The following is a 21,283-nucleotide window of genomic DNA, read 5'->3' as shown; positions in this document are numbered from 1 at the left end:
ATAACCAAGGTCACTCAGTGGGCTTCCATGACAGAAGTAGGGACTGGAACCCAAGTCTCCCAGGATCCTAGTCCAACACTATCCATCATGCCATGCTGCCTCTCAAAAAAAGTGTAGACAATCAGCATAGGCTGTTCATACAGTTACCCTTTTTTGCAGGTGTAATGGACGGCACTTTTAAAAGTTGTACAAACAGGTAAAGGACTGTGAAGGGGAAGGGAGCCTTGAGTGACAGGTTGTTCCAAGAGATCTGATTGGTTAGCATCAGCTGAGCAGAGAGAGACTTTAGAGCTAAATGCTGAGGAGTGGTCTGTTTAGCTGTAGAGGAGTGTTTTAGGACTCACGGGCATCCATTCAGCCATTTTTAAGGTTCTTTTGCTTCACCTTAGTATGGCTTTTATCACGGCATTTTGTCAGGGTTGATGACATGAATTTGGCCGTTGAGAACGATCTTTTCAAAGTTGGTGGGCCTACATCAGAGGAGGCTTTAGTCGATTGCCCAGAAGGTTGGGTGCAGTCCATCAGTGCCAGTGCCTTATCAGCCTATTCCTTTTGAACAGAGGTGTGTGTGAACCGCCATTTTCAAGGGAATCAAAGTGGACTCTAAAAGTGCCACTTGAAGCCTTGCCACCCAGTTCCTCCTCGTTTGGTTTGAGAAATTCGCAAACTGTACACACATGTCGGGCTGATGAGCTTCCCCAAGGCACAGGAGGCACAGGGAATGGCCATCCAGGGGTGTGAGTTTGCTACCACGCACCTCTTAAAAAAATCCCCAACATTTCGCCGTAGACTGACGGTTGGGGGGGAGGTCCAAAAGTCCAAAGAGATAGTCTTTTTTTTTTTTAACAGACAAAGGTGGGAAGAAGAAATTCAAAGAAGAAAAGGCTAAGCAAGACCTGAAATGAAAGTCAGGTAAGTCTCTGGCGAAGTTCACCGACCGAACCAATGATCGACTGATCAGTATGGCAGTCATTAAAGACCTGGCAGGATGTCCGCTCTCTGCCCCTGTGGGCATGTGCAGTAGGGGTTCCTGCGCATGACACAGGAGAGGGTGCGAAAATCCTCACTAAGCTTTCTAGAATTCACTGACTGGAGTCAGCACAGGCACCCTTAACACCATGCGTATGATGCAAAGAGACCACGACAAAGATTAAAACGTTTTGTTAATGTGGAATATAAAAATTTCTCAAGTGCCATCGAAGTCGTCTAAGTTAAAGGGGGTTCCCAGTCCTTCCCTCAGGTTCCTGGGCTGAGCAAACAGCCAAAAGATTATACTCTGACAGGGTGGGACAGCCAGAATTCTCCAGGAAAGGAGAAAACAGACAATTAGGGCAGCTGAGTCACAAAAGGAAAAGAAAAATGGAGATAAAATCTTGCCTCTGAGGAAAGTGGATGGGGGAGTCATAGCAACATCTTTTTAGATGGCTCTGTCCCACTGCTCCAAATTTTTATCTCCTTCCTCCCCCACAGTATTACCAGCAACGACCTGTGCCAGCCAAGCTGGTACTAATAAGTATAGGAGTAATAATTCACCTTTTACTGGCAAAGGAGAAGAGACTGATGAAGGGCACAAGGTATGGAGACAGTGTAGGGCGAAAGTGCACCTGAATGGCTTTGGAAAACAAGCTAGTGAACAGATGGTCTGAGCATACCTTTCTTTAGGGGATGATTTTTTTAAAAAAAAATGAAAAAGTAGAGATATGCACATTAAAGATGCTGCAAGAATTCTTCTTGAGAGAAGCTTAGTATGTGGATTTGACTACACAGCTGGGGTGCAACTAATCACTGCTGGTGGAGTGAAGAAGCCATTTTCTTCTAGATAAGAATGACCAGGGTTGTTGTCTCTTTTCTATGGAATATATGACTTGACTTACTTGCCGATGGCCTTCTCAGGACCTTATCTCACCCAGTCCACCTCTAGCATCCTGCTCAGACAGACAGCAGGGTATATTGGCTACATGATGTTGGCATGTACACTGGTTCCATGCAGGTGATAGCTGTAAGGGAACTGTCAGAAAGCATTGCTGGGCTCTAACCCCCTACATCTTTCCTCCATCACCCTCCAGAGGCACCACCCAGATATGTTGCCTTCAGAAGAATGATTAGCACCCGCCAGGGGGAGAAAGAAGCCTGCTCAGTGAGGGGGGGGGGGAGAGAATCCTCCCAGCCAACTAAAAAGAAGGCAGCCAACACTGGGGTTGCTGTGGGTCCTGCCCAATGTTCCCTCTAAGCTGTGGAGTCTTGTGAGCAAAAATTTAACTTTGTGAGCTGTTGGCATTAAAGTTGTGAGCGAGCAATTTGGCTACTGCATAAATTAGTTTGCTCTGGAGCCATCCTTCCTGAGCTGAGACAAAAAAGTGTGAGCCAGAGGCTAAAAAACCTGTGAGCTCGCTCACACTAACTCAGCTTAGAGGGAACACTGGTCCTGCCCCCCCTACCAGTGTCCAGAGTGAGCAGGTGTTCTCTCACCTCGGTGACATCATCAGCCCCCACCGCTCAAGCCTGGACCCAGTCATGTGAACCAGTTGTCCTTCATCAAGGTCAACCTCCCCTTGCAGGGCTAACCCACTATGGAGCTTACAGACTAGATCCTTGCACCCCTAGAAGCCAGCGTACCTCAGAAGAGCTTGTATACCTCAAAGCATCCTGTCCACCTCAGACCTCCAGCAACCTGTCCACTTCAGGGCAGCCTGTTCATTCAGACCTACAACAGGTGTTTTAACTGTTTCCTAAAATTTTATAACTTGTACTGTTATTTTATGCCAATAAAGGCTAACTTGAACTCAGACCTCCAGCAACCTCCACAGCAGGGCAGCCTGTCCATACAGACCTCCAGCAATCTGTCCTCTATGGTGCAGACTGTCCCTTTAGATTTCCAGCAACCAGACCTCCTCAGGGCAGGCTGTCTGTTCAGACCTCCAGTAACCCTTGGAATCCATCTCCATAATGCTGTGGCAGGTTTTGGGCCCTGGGATCTTCCCCCCAAAGCCAATCCACACACAACTTGGAGGGCAGGTAGAGGGGCATCCCAGGTAGGTGAACTGCAAGTTGGATGCTTTTAGACTGCAGTGGGGGTGTTCAACACACTCCCCCCCCCTTTGCACTTTGGACCCTAGGATCTCCCCCTTCCCCCAAAAGCCGATTTGCACACAACCAATTTGAAGACCTCCAGCAGCCTGTTCACCTCAGGGCAGCCTGTCCATTCAGACCTCCAACAAACTGTTCACCTCAGGGCAGATGGTCCGTTCAGACCTCCAGCAACCAGATCTCCTCAGGGCAAGCCTGTCTGTTCAGACCTCCAGCAATCAGAGCTCCTCAGGGCAGCTTGTCCGTTCAAACCTCTAGCCACCTTTCCACGTCAGGGCAGACTGCCTGTTCAGATTTCCAACAACCTGTCCTCAGGGCAGCCTGTCCATCTCAGACCTACAACAACCTATCCTCCTCGTTGCAGAGTGTCCCTTCAGATTCCCAGCAACCAGACCTCCTCAGGGCCACCTGTCCGTTCAGACCTCCAGCAACCAGACCTCCTCAGGGCAGCCTGTTCAGGGCAGCCTGTTCAGACCTCTAGCAACCTTTCCACCTCAGGGCAGACTGTCTGTTCAGACCTAAAGCAACCTGTCCTCCTCAGGGCAGCCTGCCCGTTCAGATTCCCAGCAACCAAACCTCCTCACGGCACCCTGTCCAGCTCACACCTTCAGCAACCAGACCTCCTCAGGGCAGGCTGTCTGTTCAGACCTCCAGTAACCCTTGGAATCCATCTCCATAATGCTGTGGCAGGTTTTGGGCCCTGGGATCTTCCCCCCAAAGCCAATCCACACACAACTTGGAGGGCAGGTAGAGGGGCATCCCAGGTAGGTGAGCTGCAAGTTGGATGCTTTTAGCTTGCAGTGGGGGTGTTCAACACTCTCCCCCCCTTTGTACCTTGGACCCTAGGACCTCCCTCCTTTGAAAGCCAATTTGTACACAACCTTGAGGGCAGGTGGAGGGGCATCCCAGGGAAGTCCTCTGTGAGCTGGACGCCTCTAGCTTGCATGGGGGCAGCTTGACATGCTCCTAGGGGAGCCCTTTCCTGGGGGCACCTGCTTTGGGGGGCTGTAACTCAGCCTCCCTAAATCCAATTCTCACCAAATTTGGAGAGTAGGTAGAGGAGACTCAGTTGAAGACTTGCTGGGGGGGGGGCTGTTCTACTACACTCCCAAGCCAAACGAGCCACAAACTGGTTCGGGAAACAGAAAAGTTCCTATAAATTCGTGGTTTGTGCAATCGAACCAACCATGAACCAACACAAACCATTATTTTCCTGGTTCGTGCCCATCCCTAATACACACACACACAAACACACATACATATATATATGGATCTCATTTGAATATGTGGCTGGGCTCACCTTAGCCAATGGTCCATTTAATCCAGCATTCTGTTTCATGCAGTGGCCAACAAGAGGCTCCCAGAAGACCAACAAGCTGAGCACGGATGCCAGAGCCTCCCCTTTTGCTGCCCCCTGCTGCTATTCAGATTCGCTGAACATGGACGTTCCATTTAGACACCACAACTGATTACCACTGACGGACCTATCCTTGATTCCAATCGGCTTAGCCTGCAGTGACTCTGCTTAAGAGTGCACTGTTCATCAATGGGACTATTTCCCTCTTTAGAGCCAATTAAACTATGGGCCACCACTGCATCCTGTGGCAGTGAATTCTACAAGTTAATTATACTCTTTAAGAGAAGAAGTGCTTCCTTCTGTCTTTCCTCAGCTGACTATCCATCAAGTCCATGGAGGCGCTTGATGAGTTCTAGCATTACGGGAGAGGGGGAAAGAATTCTCATCATCTATTTTCTCCATCCTATGCCTAATTTTATAACCTCTGTCATATCAGGATCCAGACACCTGCCTACAAGAAACGTCTTTATTTGCATCCGTGAAATGTTGCACAGGTCTCACCAGATGCTCTCACATCTGGTGATAGGGTTAGCTCTGGGTGGTGTGAGGGTGGCCCAGGGGGAATCTTTCTGGGGACTCAAAGTGGCTCTCAGCAACCTTGCGTGTAAAGAGAGACTATTAAACGAGGAAACACACTAGGACTATAAAACGAGGAAACATACTATGAAGGAAATTAATTAGATTAAGTTTTGGAAGGTTCCTAGCTAATCATTCAGTTTCAAAAGAATTACTCATCTAGCCTCTGCATTCTTGATCCAAAGTGCTCTGGAATTAATTGGGATCGGGCTCTCTGCACATCTACTGCCAATTTGCAATAAAATTGGGGGGGGGGAAGAACATGCATGGAAAAGTCGCAGCCCTTCAGAAAGTAATACATGCTACCAAGCATTAGTCTACATACCACAAAACAAAGTAGCGCGCTACAACACAGTGCACAGAATAATCTAATTTTTGTTGTTGTTCTTGTTAACTACAGAAATGTTGCTACTGACCTGAAAAATCTGTTTAAGGCTATGCTCAGAGGGCGTTGGGAGACACAGCATGGCGAAGTGTCTCATGAAACGTGCTGTGACTGGATTACGTCCACCGCCTGGAGGTGCACAGGCTGCTGCGATAGTCACATCCTGGGGGGGAAGCAGTGAGAAAGATCACAATTTGTGGTCAGAGCATAATATTTAGTAATGTCTTTAATCCTACAAAGCCCCGTTCTTTAGGTGTAACCATCTAGCTTTGTAACAAGCTGCAGCTCTGCTAACAGGACTGATTTCCTATTCTTGTTTTAAATTTGGCACCGAAGAACAATTAAGGCTCCGGTCACACGGGCAGGAAAATGCGGGGGGGAAGCGTGGCTGTTTGCCCCAGGGCAAACTAATGTGCGGTTAAGCGATCAGCCCTCCCGTGGAGGTCCTGTGGAGGTTCCATGGGTAGGGAGAGGTGCCGATCACAGGACTAGCCTGCGCGCAACGAAGAAGCGCGCAGTGTGGCAAACTAGTTTTTTTTTGTGTGTGTAAGCGACGAATGTGCATGCTCCGTTGGGTGCGTGTGCGCATCCACGGAGACTTGGGGGAAAAAAACCCTTTTTCGCAAGGGGACATGGGTGGGCGCCGGATGCCACCGGAAATGCCATCAGACGCCCGCCCTTGCCCCGCAGTTTCCGGAACCTAGTACCTCCGAGGTACTAGTTTTTTGCAGCGCGTTTTCGCCAGGAAGCCTCGATTGTGCCACGGAAGCGCTACGCTTCCCAGATGTGCCGGTGAGATCGCGCCCGGAAAATCCGCCTGTCTTCCGTCTCTTGCGTGGCTAATGTTCTGTGTGACCGCAGCCTAAGAACTCCTGGTTCATTACAAATATGATTACATCTCATTTAAGACTAACATAATCTGTGTAGTCTTGGACTTTGTCCCTTTTGCTACACACCTTCAGCCTTCAGGTGTACAGGAATCTCCCAGAAGGCTTGTAAGCAGCACAGACAACACGATAAGTTCTGACTTCAGGGAGCAGCTGACTATGAAAGAAGCTGGGTCCGAATCGAATGCTGCTATCATCTAGTGGGCTGTCACTCAAGATCATGACATACTTCTGATGTTTAGCGGCCCAGACCCAACTAGTTAACGCCACGGCACAAGGGCTGCAGTGCAGGATCCCAAATAAGGAAATCACAAGTGACTCCCTTGCGTCCAACCACTTGATGCCATTTCTTCTCAATGTTTTCAGCGTATAAAGAAGTTAAGTGACAAGTGTCTTTTACACTGACGTAACCGTGGCTAAGGCTCCCAGAAGATAAGAGCATGGAAAGTTCTGCTCTGAAATAGCGGAAGACTGAAGCAAGCAGTCATTACCCTACGTTTGCTCTTGCAAAAAGGGAACCAATTAACAGCTCGTCTCCCTTCTTGCTGGTACTGGAGCATGTGTTCCAGTCAACTGACCTGCTAAACATTAATTAACCGTGCCTCAATCTCCACATACTCGAATGTTGTCAAATGAAGCCAAGAATGCCACTGGGCAGGAGGGTAGCTTATCTTCCTTATTTCATTATGGTATCATTTGTGAGCAGATGCAAAAGTGAGAAAACCCTTGCCCCCTAGCCCTGAAGCAGGCAGAGGCAACCTAGCAGTGTAACAAAGCTTCTCCTACCGCCGACTGCTGCAAGCACAGGCATCTCCACAGAGGAATAGGAACGGTTACCAGCAGAAAAGGTCACTTTTTGTATTAATGTCAGTGGAGCTGCGGTGGCTCAAGCGGTTAAGACCCTGAACTGCAGGCTGTGGAAGGTCGGTAGTTCAGGAGTTTGAGACCCGGGTGCCGCATGACAGAGTGAGCTCCCGTCTCTAGTTCCAGTTCCTGCCAACCTAGCAGTTCGAAAGCAAGAAATTGCAAGTAGATAAATAGGTACCACTTCGGTGGGAAGGTAACAGCATTCTGTGCGCCTTGGTGTTTAGTCATGCCGGCCACATGACCACGGAAACGTCTTTGGACAGTGCTGGCTCTTCGGCTTTGAAACGGAGATGAGCACCACAACCCTAGAGTCGGATTCGACTGGCTTTCAAGCAAGGGAACCTTTGCCTTTACTTTACATGTATAAAACCACTGCTGATTAAGGTTATCCGTTCTGTTGTGCGTGTAAAAGTAATGCTTTAAAAATATTGGACAATATTTGACGAGTTACATGACCACATCTTTCTTTTTTAACCTGTCCAATACAGAACGGCTCTCTCTGATAATTCTCCTCTGCTAGTGTTTTATACCTACCCCAAACCCATTGTATTTCAGAGAAGAAAACGCCACAAAAGACCTGCTGTGCTTCACAAAGGAAACGCAGGATACAGAAGAAAGTAAATCCGCAGAGGCACACCCACAGAGGATTCACATCTCCACAAGTTAGGAACAAGAGATGCAAATCTACTTTCTCCTCACCCCATTGTTTGCCTTGTATGCAACTTTCCTGGGGCCCAGCATGATGACCATTCTACAGATGCTACTCCACTCCAGAAGCCTTTTATTTGCAATGGCAAATCCATTGCCTTGTTTGGCAATTTTTGACAATAATGCAACAGTCATTCAGCTCATGTGGTAAGCCCCCCACCCACCCACACACAGAATCTGCTACAGCCTCTCTATTGTTGCTTTGCATTTAAAGATTCTGGAAGCACTTTTTTGTGTAAACTGCACTCAAGAGGGTACTTTGAATGTGTGCTACTCTGTATCATCTTCCTGCCCAACCACTAGCTGGAAACCAGGGTCAACATTCCGCCTATTTTTGTGGTCAAGTTCTGTAGCCACCTCACCCCTGAACTCAGGCACCCAACTTATAACATTCAAAGCATAGTTTGGCAACTAAAGACAGCCTTACTTGTATTTCCTTCCAAAACAGTTTCTCTCTGTCGTAGAACCCTCCAAAGTCCTGGAACTGTCTCAGTAGCTCGATCGGAGGCTGAGAACCATAACGATCCAATTTAGGCATGTTTAGATCGTCCACAAAAATGACAACTCTTTTTTTCCCTGGTGCTCCTAAGACATAAAATAGACAAACCACTGCTGGCAAAGTCCCCCAAAGTAAGAAAAGTACTGAGAAAGTCTACCTCCAAATGAGCCTAGTAATGTGTGTATTTCTAAAGAGAAGAGAGCAGTTGACAAACAAAATTAAAACTGGGATTATTTCAAGCCTTTTAATTTCCCCATATACCTATTGGGATATCAAAATAATAATTAGAATGCATTAAAACGTTAATTACTTCAGCTTTCTGTAACTATTTTATACTTTGTTCCAGAACCCCTACTGAACCACTGTGCCCTTCTAGTGACCTTACATTTCCACTAACTGCTTTTGTGGTTTGTTTTGCCGTCTTCTAGGGCTTCGGTCCTTGGCAGGTCTTCACAATGCATCTGTATGCACTCTCTGTAGCTTCGAGGACTCTCTGACATTACATCTGGCAGACAGCAGATCCATCTGATTATACCTGCTCAGACATGGCCCACTCAGTGGCATGTGCTACACTATCAGCTCTGCTGAACAGAACAGAGATCAAAGGGACACTGTGGGATGGCATGTACCATGACAATGATCCTAATCTAAAATGTAAAAGATTTAAGTGGCTTCTTCAGAACAGTCGGGGGGGGGGGGGGGGAAGGGAAACCTGATTGGTTCTAAAACAGAAGTTGTCTGATGTTCTGGAAATAGGCCTTAATAAGACCAGGTTCAAGCAGTGATAAAGGGCTTCAGATGTCTTTTATCTAAGAAATTGTAGTGTACATTGGCTGTATTTATCCCATCTTTGCTCACTGTGGGTTTTTTTTTAATTCCAAATATTGAATAAAATGACCAACAAGAGGGCTTCAGCTACCCATGATTAGTGATGAAAGCTGTTGCCGAAGACCATGCAAAGGTGTAAGGCTAAACTCAAGGTGGCAGTCTGCAGGCGAAGGGGCAAGATATGGTATGGTAGGGCAGGGCGAGAAGAACCGTGGACAGGTGAGCAATGCAAGTATAACAAGACACAGCACAACGGTGCCCCAGCCTCTCCCAGTACATAGTGCTCAGACTGCAGAACAGCAGCAATCCCTGAAAGTTATAGAGGACCATGGAGGTAACTGGATCCTCTTGATCACCTGACTAACTCTAACTCACCTGGCAGAAGGAGGAAGCGAAGGTTGCTTGTGTCTAAGGGCGAAACTGCTATGGTGTAGTACTAAAGCAAGTAAATTTATGAAGGCTAGTAAGCAATTTAATTCAGTATGACAGGATGAGAAATACTGCTCCCCCTTTTCTCTTGAATGTACCCAGTGGACAAATTTGCTTCACGCTCGGAGGGTAAATCCATTTTCTAACCCAGATAAACACATTTTTGCAGAAAACCTGAATGCCGATTGGATTGGCATTCTACTTCTGGCACCAACACTTGCTTGATTCAATTACGGGCCACAGATACTTCTATGCTAGCAAAAACAGTCACACTGCATCCTAAGATATGTAACCTTAAGGCTAATTCTCACAAGTGTGTATTTAATTCAGCCACACTGCATCATAGTACTGCCTGGTATAAAAACTGCCATCATACAGAAAGTTATCTCACAGGACCGTACAAAACAAAAGCAAATTAAGGAATTCATGTTAGCAAGTTTGAGTTCTTATCATTCCAACATTCTTGTAAGATTCAACAACACTGCTGCAAAAGGAATGTCAAAAAAATTACTCAGATACACAAAATACAGATTATTCATTGCCCTGATACTAACAAACAACAGAGTGCTTCTTAGATGAATTTGCAGTGGATATGATAAAAGCAATGTTAATTTTAGTATGTCTGCCTGAAGTTTTGCAAAACTGCTTTCCATTGAGGGGGACTGAATGTTGACCAGAATTCTCTTTTAGGCAATTTTCATCATCAGCAGCTCTAGTAATTATGGTGTGATTGCGTTCTCGGAGAATGCACTTCACTGGATTCACCTCTAAGTGAAACAAATTTTCTATGAATAATAATTTGATTTAACAATTTATCGGGGGCCAGTCGCATTGCAGGCAGCTTGTCTAGAACAAGGGTTGCCTGACGATGGGAGATGGATGTGTTGCAATGATGAAAAACTCCCACACACTGATAGGATCTTGTCCATAGCAGATACTAACTCTGGGAAATAATGACTTCTCACTGTAATATGATAAAAGAGGTATTACATTTCTTGTATGTCAGTGCTGCCCTCCAGTGCACAACTGTATCAACTGCATCAGATTATAGCTCAAAATAGAATTTGATTTGACTGAAATGGCTATTTGTTGTTGTTCGGTCGCACAGTCGAGTCTGACTCTTCGCGACCCCATGGACCAGATCACACCAGGCCCTCCTGTTTTCCGCCGTCCTCTGAAGTTGGCTCAATTTCATGTTCGCTGCATCGATGACACTGTCTAACCATCTCATCCTTCGCCGTCCCCGTCTTCTTTGACCTTCAGAACTAAGTGAATCTTCTTTTTTCCCCCTTGTTGCAATGATCTAATGACCTCTAAACTCTAATCTACCCAATGAGGTTTGGGGGAGAATTTGCTACCTATTGGCTGTACTAAGGCATCAGTTGCTGCACAGTGCTGTCTGAATCAGCAGAAATAATTAAAACACAAAACACACTCATCCTACGCACAATTCAGGTAAAATATATCGTTAGCCCTCTTTACCTAAAATATTTTTTCTTTTCTTTTCCAATTTGGATTCAATAATCTCTTGGGTCCTTGAAGATGAAGTCTGAGCAGAGAAATTTAGGTAAACAGGAACGTAGCCTGCTTCATCTTGTATTCGGTTTAGTAGAGCCCTTGCAACTACGGACTTTGAGTGAGAGAGAGAAAGCAAAAGGAAGAGCATGTTAGAGACACAAGAGCCCCCTTTGGTACATTCTGAAGTTACCCTGCAACCTCAAAGTGAGGCAGAGCTCTTCACCGAGTTTTGTTTTGTTTTGTTTTTTAAACTTGAAAGTTTAAATGGTTCCCCTGATGTAAGATTAATCAGATTTTTATGCAGACTACATTTTGCCACTACTTATTCAGCTAGCTTGATGACGCTCCAGATACAATTAAAAACTCACTGAATTTTCACATTTTTACAGGCTACTTCTCCAGAACATTAATCAAATATGTTGAATAGCATGTAGTTCATAATGCATCGTATTAATCTGGGCCTCTTGTGTGCTTTTTTTTAAGCCATTCCACCAGATTAGTAAAGACCTATCCGCCCATATTTTCCCAACTCACTAGTAAATCCCAACATTTCAAGCTTGCTTTCTAATAATCTTTTGGGAATTTGGTGTCTTAGGGTTTAGCCAAAATATCCGTTTTGTTGTATAATTCTTACCTTGCCAACTCCCGTTATTCCTGTAAACAATACAGAATGTCTGATAGCTAGCAATTTTTCCATTAGAAAGCCATAGCGCACAGTATCAGTGGTTGGGACGAGCATTTCAAAAAATGGTACTTTATGGTTGTATTTAAACGTAGGTATAATTCTTTCCCAAGGATCCAGTCGCCTTGTGTCATAATCAATGTAAACACTCCACAGATCACCAGAACTTGGAAGCTAGAAACATAAAGTCATCTTCAGCAGAGTTAGACGTTTACTTCACATAAAGCCAAATCTGTAATTCTATGCTTATCTTTCTTAATGACCACGAAATAAAAGGTCAGCATGGTGAAGTGGTTACAGTGAACATAATAACATGAGAGAAGCCAATGCTGGATCAGGCCAAAGGCCCATTCAGTCCAACACTCTGTCACACAGTGGCCAAAAATACCAGGTGCCATCAGGAGGGCCACCAATGGGGCCAAGACACTAGAAGCCCTTCTACTGCTGCCCTCCCCCCAAGCACCAAGAATACAGAGAATCACCTGCCCCAGACTGAGAGATCCTATCTATAAGGTAAAGGTAAAGGTTTCCCTTGCTTGAAACCCAATCGAATCCGACTCTAGGGATGCGGTGCTCATCTCCGTTCCCAAGCCGAAGAGCCAGCGTTGTCCAAAGACATTTCCGTGGTCATGTGGCCGGCATGACTAGACATCAAGGTGCACGAAATGCTGTTACCTTCCCATTGAAGCGGTACCTATTTATCTACTTGCAATTTCTTGCTTTCAAACTGCTAGGTTGGCAGGAGCTGGGACCAGAGATGGGAGCTCACTCCGTCATGCGGCACTCGAGTCTCGAACTGCTGAACTACCAACCTTCCAGCCTGCAGTTCAGCGTCTCAACCACTTGAGCCACTGCAGCCCCTCTAGTTCCTAACTATACCTGGTGGCTAATAGCCACTGATGGACCTCTGCTCCATATGTTGGACATAGTGTTGGACTAGTGTCTGGGAGAGCTAGGTCTGAATCCTCTGTCATGAAAGCTTGCTGGGTGGCCCTGGGTCAGCCCCACACTTTCAATCTAGCCTATCCTAAAAGGGCTGCTGTGAGATAAAATGGAGGAGCGAAGACTGTCGTAAGCCACTTTGGGTGCCCATATAAGTCTGTCTGGATAAGGAATCTGAATCAGTCTACCTTACAAATGCACGCCCTGTTCGGGTTGTTAAATCATTCGCAAAGCATCAATACTTTCACAGATGTTTTCCCATGAGAATGAAAGCCAGAATCTCTACAAATGAGATTCTCTCCGAATTCAGCACAGGAAAGAACACTCCACACACCAGAGGCAATACTACATATGCACAACAAAAGCCATGAGGGATTCACACGTTTGCTGTAGCAACAGAGCTCAGCTCTGGAACCTGTTTTCAATGATAAGGCTCAATCTTGAGACTCGAATAAATATGAAGAGGCCAGCACCTTCCCCCTTCAGGACTAGGTCAGCAGACACACTCATTCATACCCAAGATGAGAGGATGAGGTTTGCAATTTTCAAGTACGAGTTTAAGGTAAGCCCCAAACACCTCACAATAGCAATTAAATATATCGGCACTCAGGAATACTTGAAGATGCATCTGCATAGCTTGAAATGAGGGGCAGGAATCCTTTTGCATGCAGATGTGGAATAAGAAGAAGAAGAATTGGTTTGATACCCCGCCCTTCACTACCCGAAGGATTCTCGGAGCGGCTTACGGTCACCTTCTCTACCTTTCCCCGTAACAGACACCCTGTAAGGTAGGTGGGGCTGAGAGAGTTCTGTGGGGGCTGTGACTGGCCCAAGGTCACCCAGCTGGCTGCATGTGGAGGAGTGGGGAATCAAACCCAGTTCTCCAGATTAGAGTCCTGCCGCTCTTAACCACTACACCACACTGGCTCTAAGGAGAGCTGACACCTTCAGATGGGATAATATAGGGCCAAATTTATTTATTGTACACCAGGTGAAAGGGGGATCTGCAGCATACATGGGCCAAACTCCCCTCCAAACCTCAGCGGCCGTGAGGGCAATTGACAGGACACAGAAGAGTCAGGCCTCCTCAGGGCATCCCTGATTTACAGGTGTGGCCGCCCTGCCTCCCAGCCTTGAATCATCACATTTGTATAGCTTAGGCTCCTCCTTGCCAAACGTTCACAGTGCTTGAGGGAGGTGTGCCACTTTCCATCCCCTTAGCCATTGGGACCTGTACTTCAAGGCCCATGGTACCACTCAAAGGGTTCGTGGCACGTGAAGGCACTGAGGCCCCTGGCCTGGTCTGAGGAGTACCCCTTTCACCCTACAAATGATGCTGCAGGGTGCTCACCTAAGCGGGGTTGGGCTCGCCTTTCCCCACGGCAGCAAATCCTCCCTCTTCCCCCACACCTTCCAAGGGTGGGGTGCCAGAGCGGCCTTCCTGCTGTCCATTTCCACATTCTGATGATCCTACCCAACTGTTCCCACAAACGCCATCAGTGAAAACGTGCTAGCGAAGCAGCCTTTTTTTTGCATACCTTAGCATCTGGATTGTCGTCAAACTGCTGCCTTATAAATGTATCAAAAGCATCCCAATAGATCTCCGTCAAATTTCCACCGATTGACCACAGGTAACAGAACACGAAAGTCTGGCACACGAGACAGTTCAGTCTTGACTGTTCCTGTTGTACAAAGAAAGGGGTAATCATGAAACGAAATGTCTTAAAAAATTGTATAAGCAGGAATCATGAGATTCAGGGAGGATGGAAATCCCATCCTCCTATGCTAGCTCCTACCCTTCTCTTTCTTCCCACCGTCGTTGCCATTTTCTGTTCCTTCCCAGCCGATTCCCTGTGGTCTTTCCCTTCCTTGACGGCTACTTTCTCTCCTGCCCTCCCCTTTTCTCTCTCCACCCACTGTTTTCTCTCCCTCTTTCTTTGCCACTCCCTCCCCATACTGTTGCGACTGCTTTGCCCCAAAGCTATATAGTCTTGCCAGGTTTGCCTAGCTCAAGCCTCCTAACACTTAGTTGCCAAGCAGCACAACAATGCCTACTGTGACCTAATCTTAGTCCACTGGGTGACCTAATCTTAGTCCACTGGGGGAGTAGCCTTCATTGCCACCCTCCAGGTGGTTGAAGCAACCCGAGCTGATGTGTTAGGAGAATCTAGCAACAAATAAATATACACTGCAAAAACCTTATAACAAACTAACGTGTTCAATTTATAATCATCATTTAGTAAAGTGCATAGTGTATCATCATTTCATCCTAGTCAGGTATAAATATTCATTACATTCAATAAGCAATAACATTCAGTACCTACAGATTGATAACTACCAGACCATTTTGCATCAGTGTTTTAAAAGTCAAGCCCCAACGGGAGTTTCTAGAATTAAAAGCCCGCTTCTCCTTGCATGAAGTCTTCCAAAAATTCTTTGTTGAAAGAATTTAATGACCAGAGAACTAGGTCAATACTATGCAGCTTTGAGAATGACAGGAGTACTCCGTCCATGCTTGTTAGCTGCTTAATGTGTCTTTTGTAGGACCGCCAAAAAAAAAGCATCCATACAACTATTAAGAAAGCTGTCCCCCTTTTTGGAAGACTTCATGCAAGGAGAAGCAGGCTTTTAATTCTAGAAACTCCCGTTGGGGCTTGACTTTTAAAACACTGATGCAAAATGGTCTGGTAGTTATCCCATCTGTATGTACTGAATGTTATTGCTTATTGAATGTAATGAATATTTATACCTGACTAGGATGAAATAATGATACACTATGCACTTTACTAAATGATGATTATAAATAGAACACATTAGTTTGTTATAAGGTTTTTGCAGTGTATATTTATTTGTTGCTAGACCCTCCAGGTGGTGGCTGGAGAGCGCCCAGAATTACAACTGATCTCCAGACCAAGGAGATCGGTTCAAGAGAGAAAATGGCTGCTTTGGAAGGGGGGCTGGATGGCATTATACCCTGATGAGGTCCCTCCCCTTCCCAGTCTCTACCCCCAAAATCTTCAGGAATTTCCCAACCTAGACTTGGCAACCTTAGGACTAACCCTCCCCCACACCATTTTATTAAGTTTGGGGATTTTTTAGATATGTGTCTGTATGCAGCACTGTTGTATAGATGCTTTGACGTGCATTCTGGGATCACGGCAGAATTAGATATAAAGCTGTCATACATGCCAAAATACAAATGAAAAGAATGTGTTAGAAGAATTCCTCTCTCTTTTCTATTTAACTCTGAAAAGACCCATGGGGGCCTGTACCTTAAATGAAGAAGGGATTGCTGGGGTGTTAGAGTGGCTCATGAAAAAGTCAGGTAGATGGAGAAGCGCAACACAGAGAAATGCTATGTCCTTTCCATGCTGTTAGGTTAAGCAACATCCAAATGGAATCCACTGTATTCTTTGAGAAATTCAATACAGGCTGCGGTCACATGGAGCATTAGGCACACTAGAGAGACGGAAGATAGGCAGATTTTCCGGGCGTGATCTCATCGCCACATCTGGGAAGCGTAGAGCTCCCGTGGCTCACCCGAGGCTTCACTCCGAAGATGCGCGGTAAAAAAACTAGTACCTCAGAGGTACTAGTTTCCAGAAACCGCGGGGCAAGGGTGGGCGCGTGATCGCGTTTCCGGTGGAATCCCATGGCATCCGGCGCCCGCCCATGTCCCCTTGCAAAAAGGTGTGTTTTTTTTCAAGTGTCCTCGGGATACGCACAAGCACCCAACGAGGCATGCGCACACATCGGTGTACAGAAACCCCCCCACCCGTTTGCCACGACGTGCCGCTTCTTTGCCGCGCCGCAGGATTGTGGTGTGATCGGCACCTCCCCCCTACCACGGGACCTCCACGGGATGTCTGCTCGCGCAACCACGCATTATTTTGCCCCGGGGCAAACAGCCACGTTTCCCCCCCGCATTTTCCTGCCCATGTGACCGCAGCCATAGTTAATCTGAATTAATTAAATAGCATCCAGTAATCTCTATTTTTTCACACTTTACTATTCTTCTGGTGCCTCACTGGTTGCTTTTCACAGCTGCTGAGGCAAAGGAAGAGAAGTGGAGGAGCAGCAAAGATGACAGCTCACAATCGAAGTGACGGGTTAACTTCACACCAGAAAGGGAGATGTTTCTGCTGAAAAGGGCTGTTCCCATATACATTTTTTTGTACAGTGTTTCCACTTTCTGCCAAAACACTGCACTACCTCATGCAATGCTTCCTTGATCATACAAGCCAAGGTTCCCTGTTTGTTATGCCATTCTCTGCATCCCCTGCCCCAGCAATGGGCAGTATGCCTGGAAGCGAGAGACTCTAATGGGCTCCTTGTACATTATTGGAAGCAGGCTGCTATTAAAACAACTGGGGGGCAACCATCCCTCCGTCACCATGAAAGACAGGGCCAAACCAGGGGAGACTTGAGAGATCTGTGATGAATGAAGATCTGACATCTCTTTCTTTACGTGAGACATCAGTGAGCTTTTGATGCCTTTAATTTTATGTAAAAGTTGCCACACCGATTCCTGGACACATGCATGTCCAGCTGCTATGAACTCTGGTGTGGTCCCTGGGAGAGCATTACGCTCTGCTGAGAGTGATCTGCTGGTGATCCCTGGCCCCAAAGACATCCGTCTGTCCTCGACCAGAGCCAGGGCTTTCTTGGCCCTGGCTCCAACCTGGTGGAACTCTCTGCCAACTTCCATCAGGGCCCTGTAGGACTCAACGCAACTCTGCAGGGCCTGTAAGGCAGAGATGTTCCACCAGGCGTTTGGTTGAGGACAGCAAGGGTTTCCGTCATGGCTGTGGCACCCTCCTCTTTTCTACCACCTTGCCCGCTTCGGCCTCCTCCTTAGCCTGCCCATGAGATGGAAGAACAGTCCAGAGTAGGTTTTAGATTACATCACAGGTCGCCATCTGAAGATTGTGAAATTCAGGATTAATTGATTAGTTGATTTTAAACTATATTTTTGTATGTTTTGATCTATTGTAAATCGCCTGGAACCCTGCACACTCAGGGATGGGGCGATTCAGGAGGAGGAGGAGGAGGAAGAAGAAGAAGAAGAAGAAGCAGCAGCAGCAGCAGCAACCCCTTGTTTGTATGTAAATGAAACTGGGTATGGGAAGGATCTGCTTTTTAACTAAACCAGAGAACTAAACCCTAACCCTCCCACACCCCAATCTACAGCTTGAAGCAATTTTCTCTCAGCCTGGCTAACTTCCAGTATTAGAGCTGACCGGAAGAAAAATTCTTAAAGAACCAGTGCGCACAGTGAGGTAAAGGGTTAAAGAGGCAGGATTCAGCTCCCCTTGCCTACATGCTCCATTTCGGTTGAAAAACAGACACCCCCACCCACCCCCCTTGGAAGATCCCAAGAAAGGATGAAAAGCTCACAGACCAAGCTGAGCCTTTCTTTGGCCACCAGGAAAGAGGGGATTTATAACCCATTCAGCTGACATTTGTGAGTGGTACCATCCCTAAAGATACCGTTCCCATTTGAGTGGGAAAGAAAAAAAACTATAACCAAAGAGGTATTTCCTGTTGAAATCTAAGTAAATAAGTAGAATAAAGCACCTCATCTGATGTAATATTGAGTATATAAATAGTTGGACTTTGTTTCAATGTAAAACTTTATTAAATGTGTCATTATTGAGTATATAAATAGTTGGACTTTGTTTCAATGTAAAATTTTATTAAATGTGTCATTGATCACAGTGATTTCCTGTTTTTTGGCATGTTTCTGTACACTGTGACCCCTGTTTGTATCTTGTTGCAATACCTATACTAAAGATTATTATTTTTTTAAATGATCAAATATCACTCCTGGTGCATTACACTGAACCTTTAAAAAAAAGAAAAGAAACAGCAATGGATGTTAATCCCCCTAGAATAAAGAACTGTACCAATTTCATGCTGGGCCCTCCTTTTCCAAGGAGCAGTGATTCCAGTAAACAACACAGTGTAGTGACTTTACTGATGTCCACTTGTGGTATAGCTTGAGAGCATTTCTTGTTGACGTATTTTAGACCATCTTCAACGTAACGACAAAACAGTTCAAACAAATATGTTCTGGTTTCCTCATTGAGCTAAAATGAAAGCAAATTTTTGCACAGAATCATGGTGTTCATGGCTTATTTATTTATTTATTTACTCAGATTTGTACCCTGTCCCCCCCGCCAAGGCAGGCTCGGGGCAGCTAACAACATAAAAATGCAATACAGTAAATACATAAATATCTAAAACAATTCATCAAAACTAACTTACATCCTATAAAGTGCTAGTAACTAACTTATGGTATTGAGATGGCCTCATACACTAAATGATCATTCTCAGTTTCGGCCAACGACCATAGGCTATCGGTAATAGACTAGGCACCAGGTTTCAGTTATCAATAAGTTGTTGAAGTTGATGTTCAAAGTTGTTAATATTGACCACAATGGAAATGGTGGTGGTGGTGGTGGTGGTGGCAGCTCCTAGTTAAAGGCCTGGTGGAAGAGCTCCGTCTTGCAGGCCCTGTGGAACTGTAAAAGGCACCACAGGGCCCTGATCTCCTCCGGGAGCTCATTCCACTGAAAATAATACACAGCTCATTAAGAACACACATAACCACATTTGACATACCTGTCTATTATGCAGGGCTGTAGCCAGTGGGGGGCTTTAGGGCTGCACTCCCTATCAATTAAGGGGGAGCCCCAGTGCCAACTAGCCAGCCAGCAAGTCCCTGGAAAGACGTAGCACCAGCCAGCCAGCAAGTCAGCTCTTGAAGAGCTCTTGGAGAGCCAACTCACTGGCTGGCTGGCACAGATGCAGTGAGGCACTAGGGTAGGCCATTAGAGAATGTGGCATTATCATGTTGAGGGGGTCCACAATGCCCCCCCATCCCAGAGCCCCCAACCGGAAAATTTCCTGGCTACAGGGCTGATATAACATAAAATGTACAATGGCCTGCCAGTGCTCTGGGGAATCCTCTGACATTGTATACTCTAATTGCTACACTGTCTTGTGTTCTTTGCTATACCCAGCTAGGAAAATCTTCTGGCATGTCAGAAGGGGTAAAGGGCAGTGCTCATTTCCACCAGCATGACCAATTATCTGCATAGTCCTTGCCAGGATTTCAGTTCTTGGCTATGACGGAACGCAACAGGCACCGATACCCAATGTGTTAACACTACACGGAATTATGCCATTAGCATCTATTTTGTCTACATGTTGAAGAACATAAATGGTGGTCAGAAGTGTCAGCAGATCCAAGCACTGTTAAGGTGGTCTACACTTGGGGCTGTGAACTCTGCTCACATAGGGTAGTACTGGACATGGGTCCCTGTATCACCACCGTTTTATGGCAACCTTTTATATAACTATATACAGTTTCATGACTCTTTAATATTGTTATATTGCATTCTAATGCTCATTCACAACTGCCGACATTTAAACATTAACTGAGTACTTGCTATTACGGTAATTAAACAGAACTCTAATCCTATGCAAACAGACTTGGGAGGAAATGACACTGAACTCAGGACTATGTAAGATGGGGATGTGCGTAGCAGAGCTAAAGTTTGAGACTATGGTCCCTGCCACACGGCAGAAAAAAACACGGGCAAAGTGCGGCTATTCAGAGCCGCACCAAAAGAAACACGCGGCGGCGGGATCACATAGATCCCCTGAGCCGCCGCGCTGTTGCTCCCCGGCACGATCAGATGCCGGGGAGGAAGCCACCGACCGGAAACCGAGACAGCTGGCTGTGCATGTGTGTGCATGCGCAGTTCGGCCAGGAGCCTCGGATGCGCCGGCAGAAAGACGCGCCGGCGATCCCACGGCCACGCTTGATGCGGCCTTTCTGGTAAGTCCACCTCTGTAGGTGGTTTCTTTTAACTATGGATTTTCGGCCTGAAGGGCCAGATCGGGGACGGGTGCGCAACGCTTCCCAGATGTTGCGGTGGGATTGCGCCCATTTGCTGCGCCCCCAATCCGTCCCTCTTCCCGCCCTAAACCTCCCATGTGACCGGGGCCTATATTTACAACTGTTTTATCAAGCACTTTGCTTTTTTGACCAAAAAGTGTTTTTGTAAAGCCTACTTTTCCTTCAAGGCCTGCCATCCATGTCTTTACATAGGGTATCCACTTCAATTCCTCTGGGTCAATATATACCATTCCACATCGGCTCACAGTGGCAGGTGAGGCAACTCTTAAGTCTTCCACCTAAAAGGCATGAATAATGCAAAGCGGATAATGCACTGTATAACTTTTCGCATACATGAAACACAAGCAAAGAATACAAAACAGAAAATGTGATACTTCTGATCTAACATTTGTTGGAAACAAGCATGCCTGGCAAATTACACAAAAGAGAAAAGTAACTCATTCTCAGCTATGCTGAGCTTCAGGGAGGTAATGGATACAATTTCTCAGCTGTTTCAAATAAATAGTGTTTTACTCATAAAATAGTCTTTTCCGTTTCAAGTTCATATACAAAGCAGAATTACAAGCGGAACAGCAGAGAGTGTTGCAGTGA

At 46.1% G+C, this 21,283-nt stretch overlaps 1 protein-coding gene across 1 annotated transcript in view; it reads right to left on the bottom strand.

The window, feature by feature from the left end:
• Positions 1-21,283, bottom strand: part of DNAH6 (dynein, axonemal, heavy chain 6) — a 267,936-nt gene that overhangs the window by 177,590 nt on the left and 69,063 nt on the right. Inside the window, exons 34-40 of the mRNA XM_015423720.1 lie at positions 20,848-20,970; positions 18,672-18,854; positions 14,304-14,447; positions 11,776-11,997; positions 11,106-11,253; positions 8,295-8,452; positions 5,437-5,568 (exon numbers count right to left, since the gene is read on the bottom strand). Of these exons, the coding sequence (XP_015279206.1) occupies positions 5,437-5,568; positions 8,295-8,452; positions 11,106-11,253; positions 11,776-11,997; positions 14,304-14,447; positions 18,672-18,854; positions 20,848-20,970 (1,110 nt within the window). The remainder of the gene's footprint in view (positions 1-5,436; positions 5,569-8,294; positions 8,453-11,105; positions 11,254-11,775; positions 11,998-14,303; positions 14,448-18,671; positions 18,855-20,847; positions 20,971-21,283) is intronic.

This window comes from Gekko japonicus, unplaced genomic scaffold (assembly GCF_001447785.1).
Source record: "Gekko japonicus isolate JY-2015 unplaced genomic scaffold, Gekko_japonicus_V1.1 scaffold48, whole genome shotgun sequence".
In the NCBI taxonomy this organism is placed as follows: Eukaryota; Metazoa; Chordata; class Lepidosauria; order Squamata; family Gekkonidae; genus Gekko; species Gekko japonicus.
This window is presented reverse-complemented; position numbering and strand designations above follow the sequence as displayed.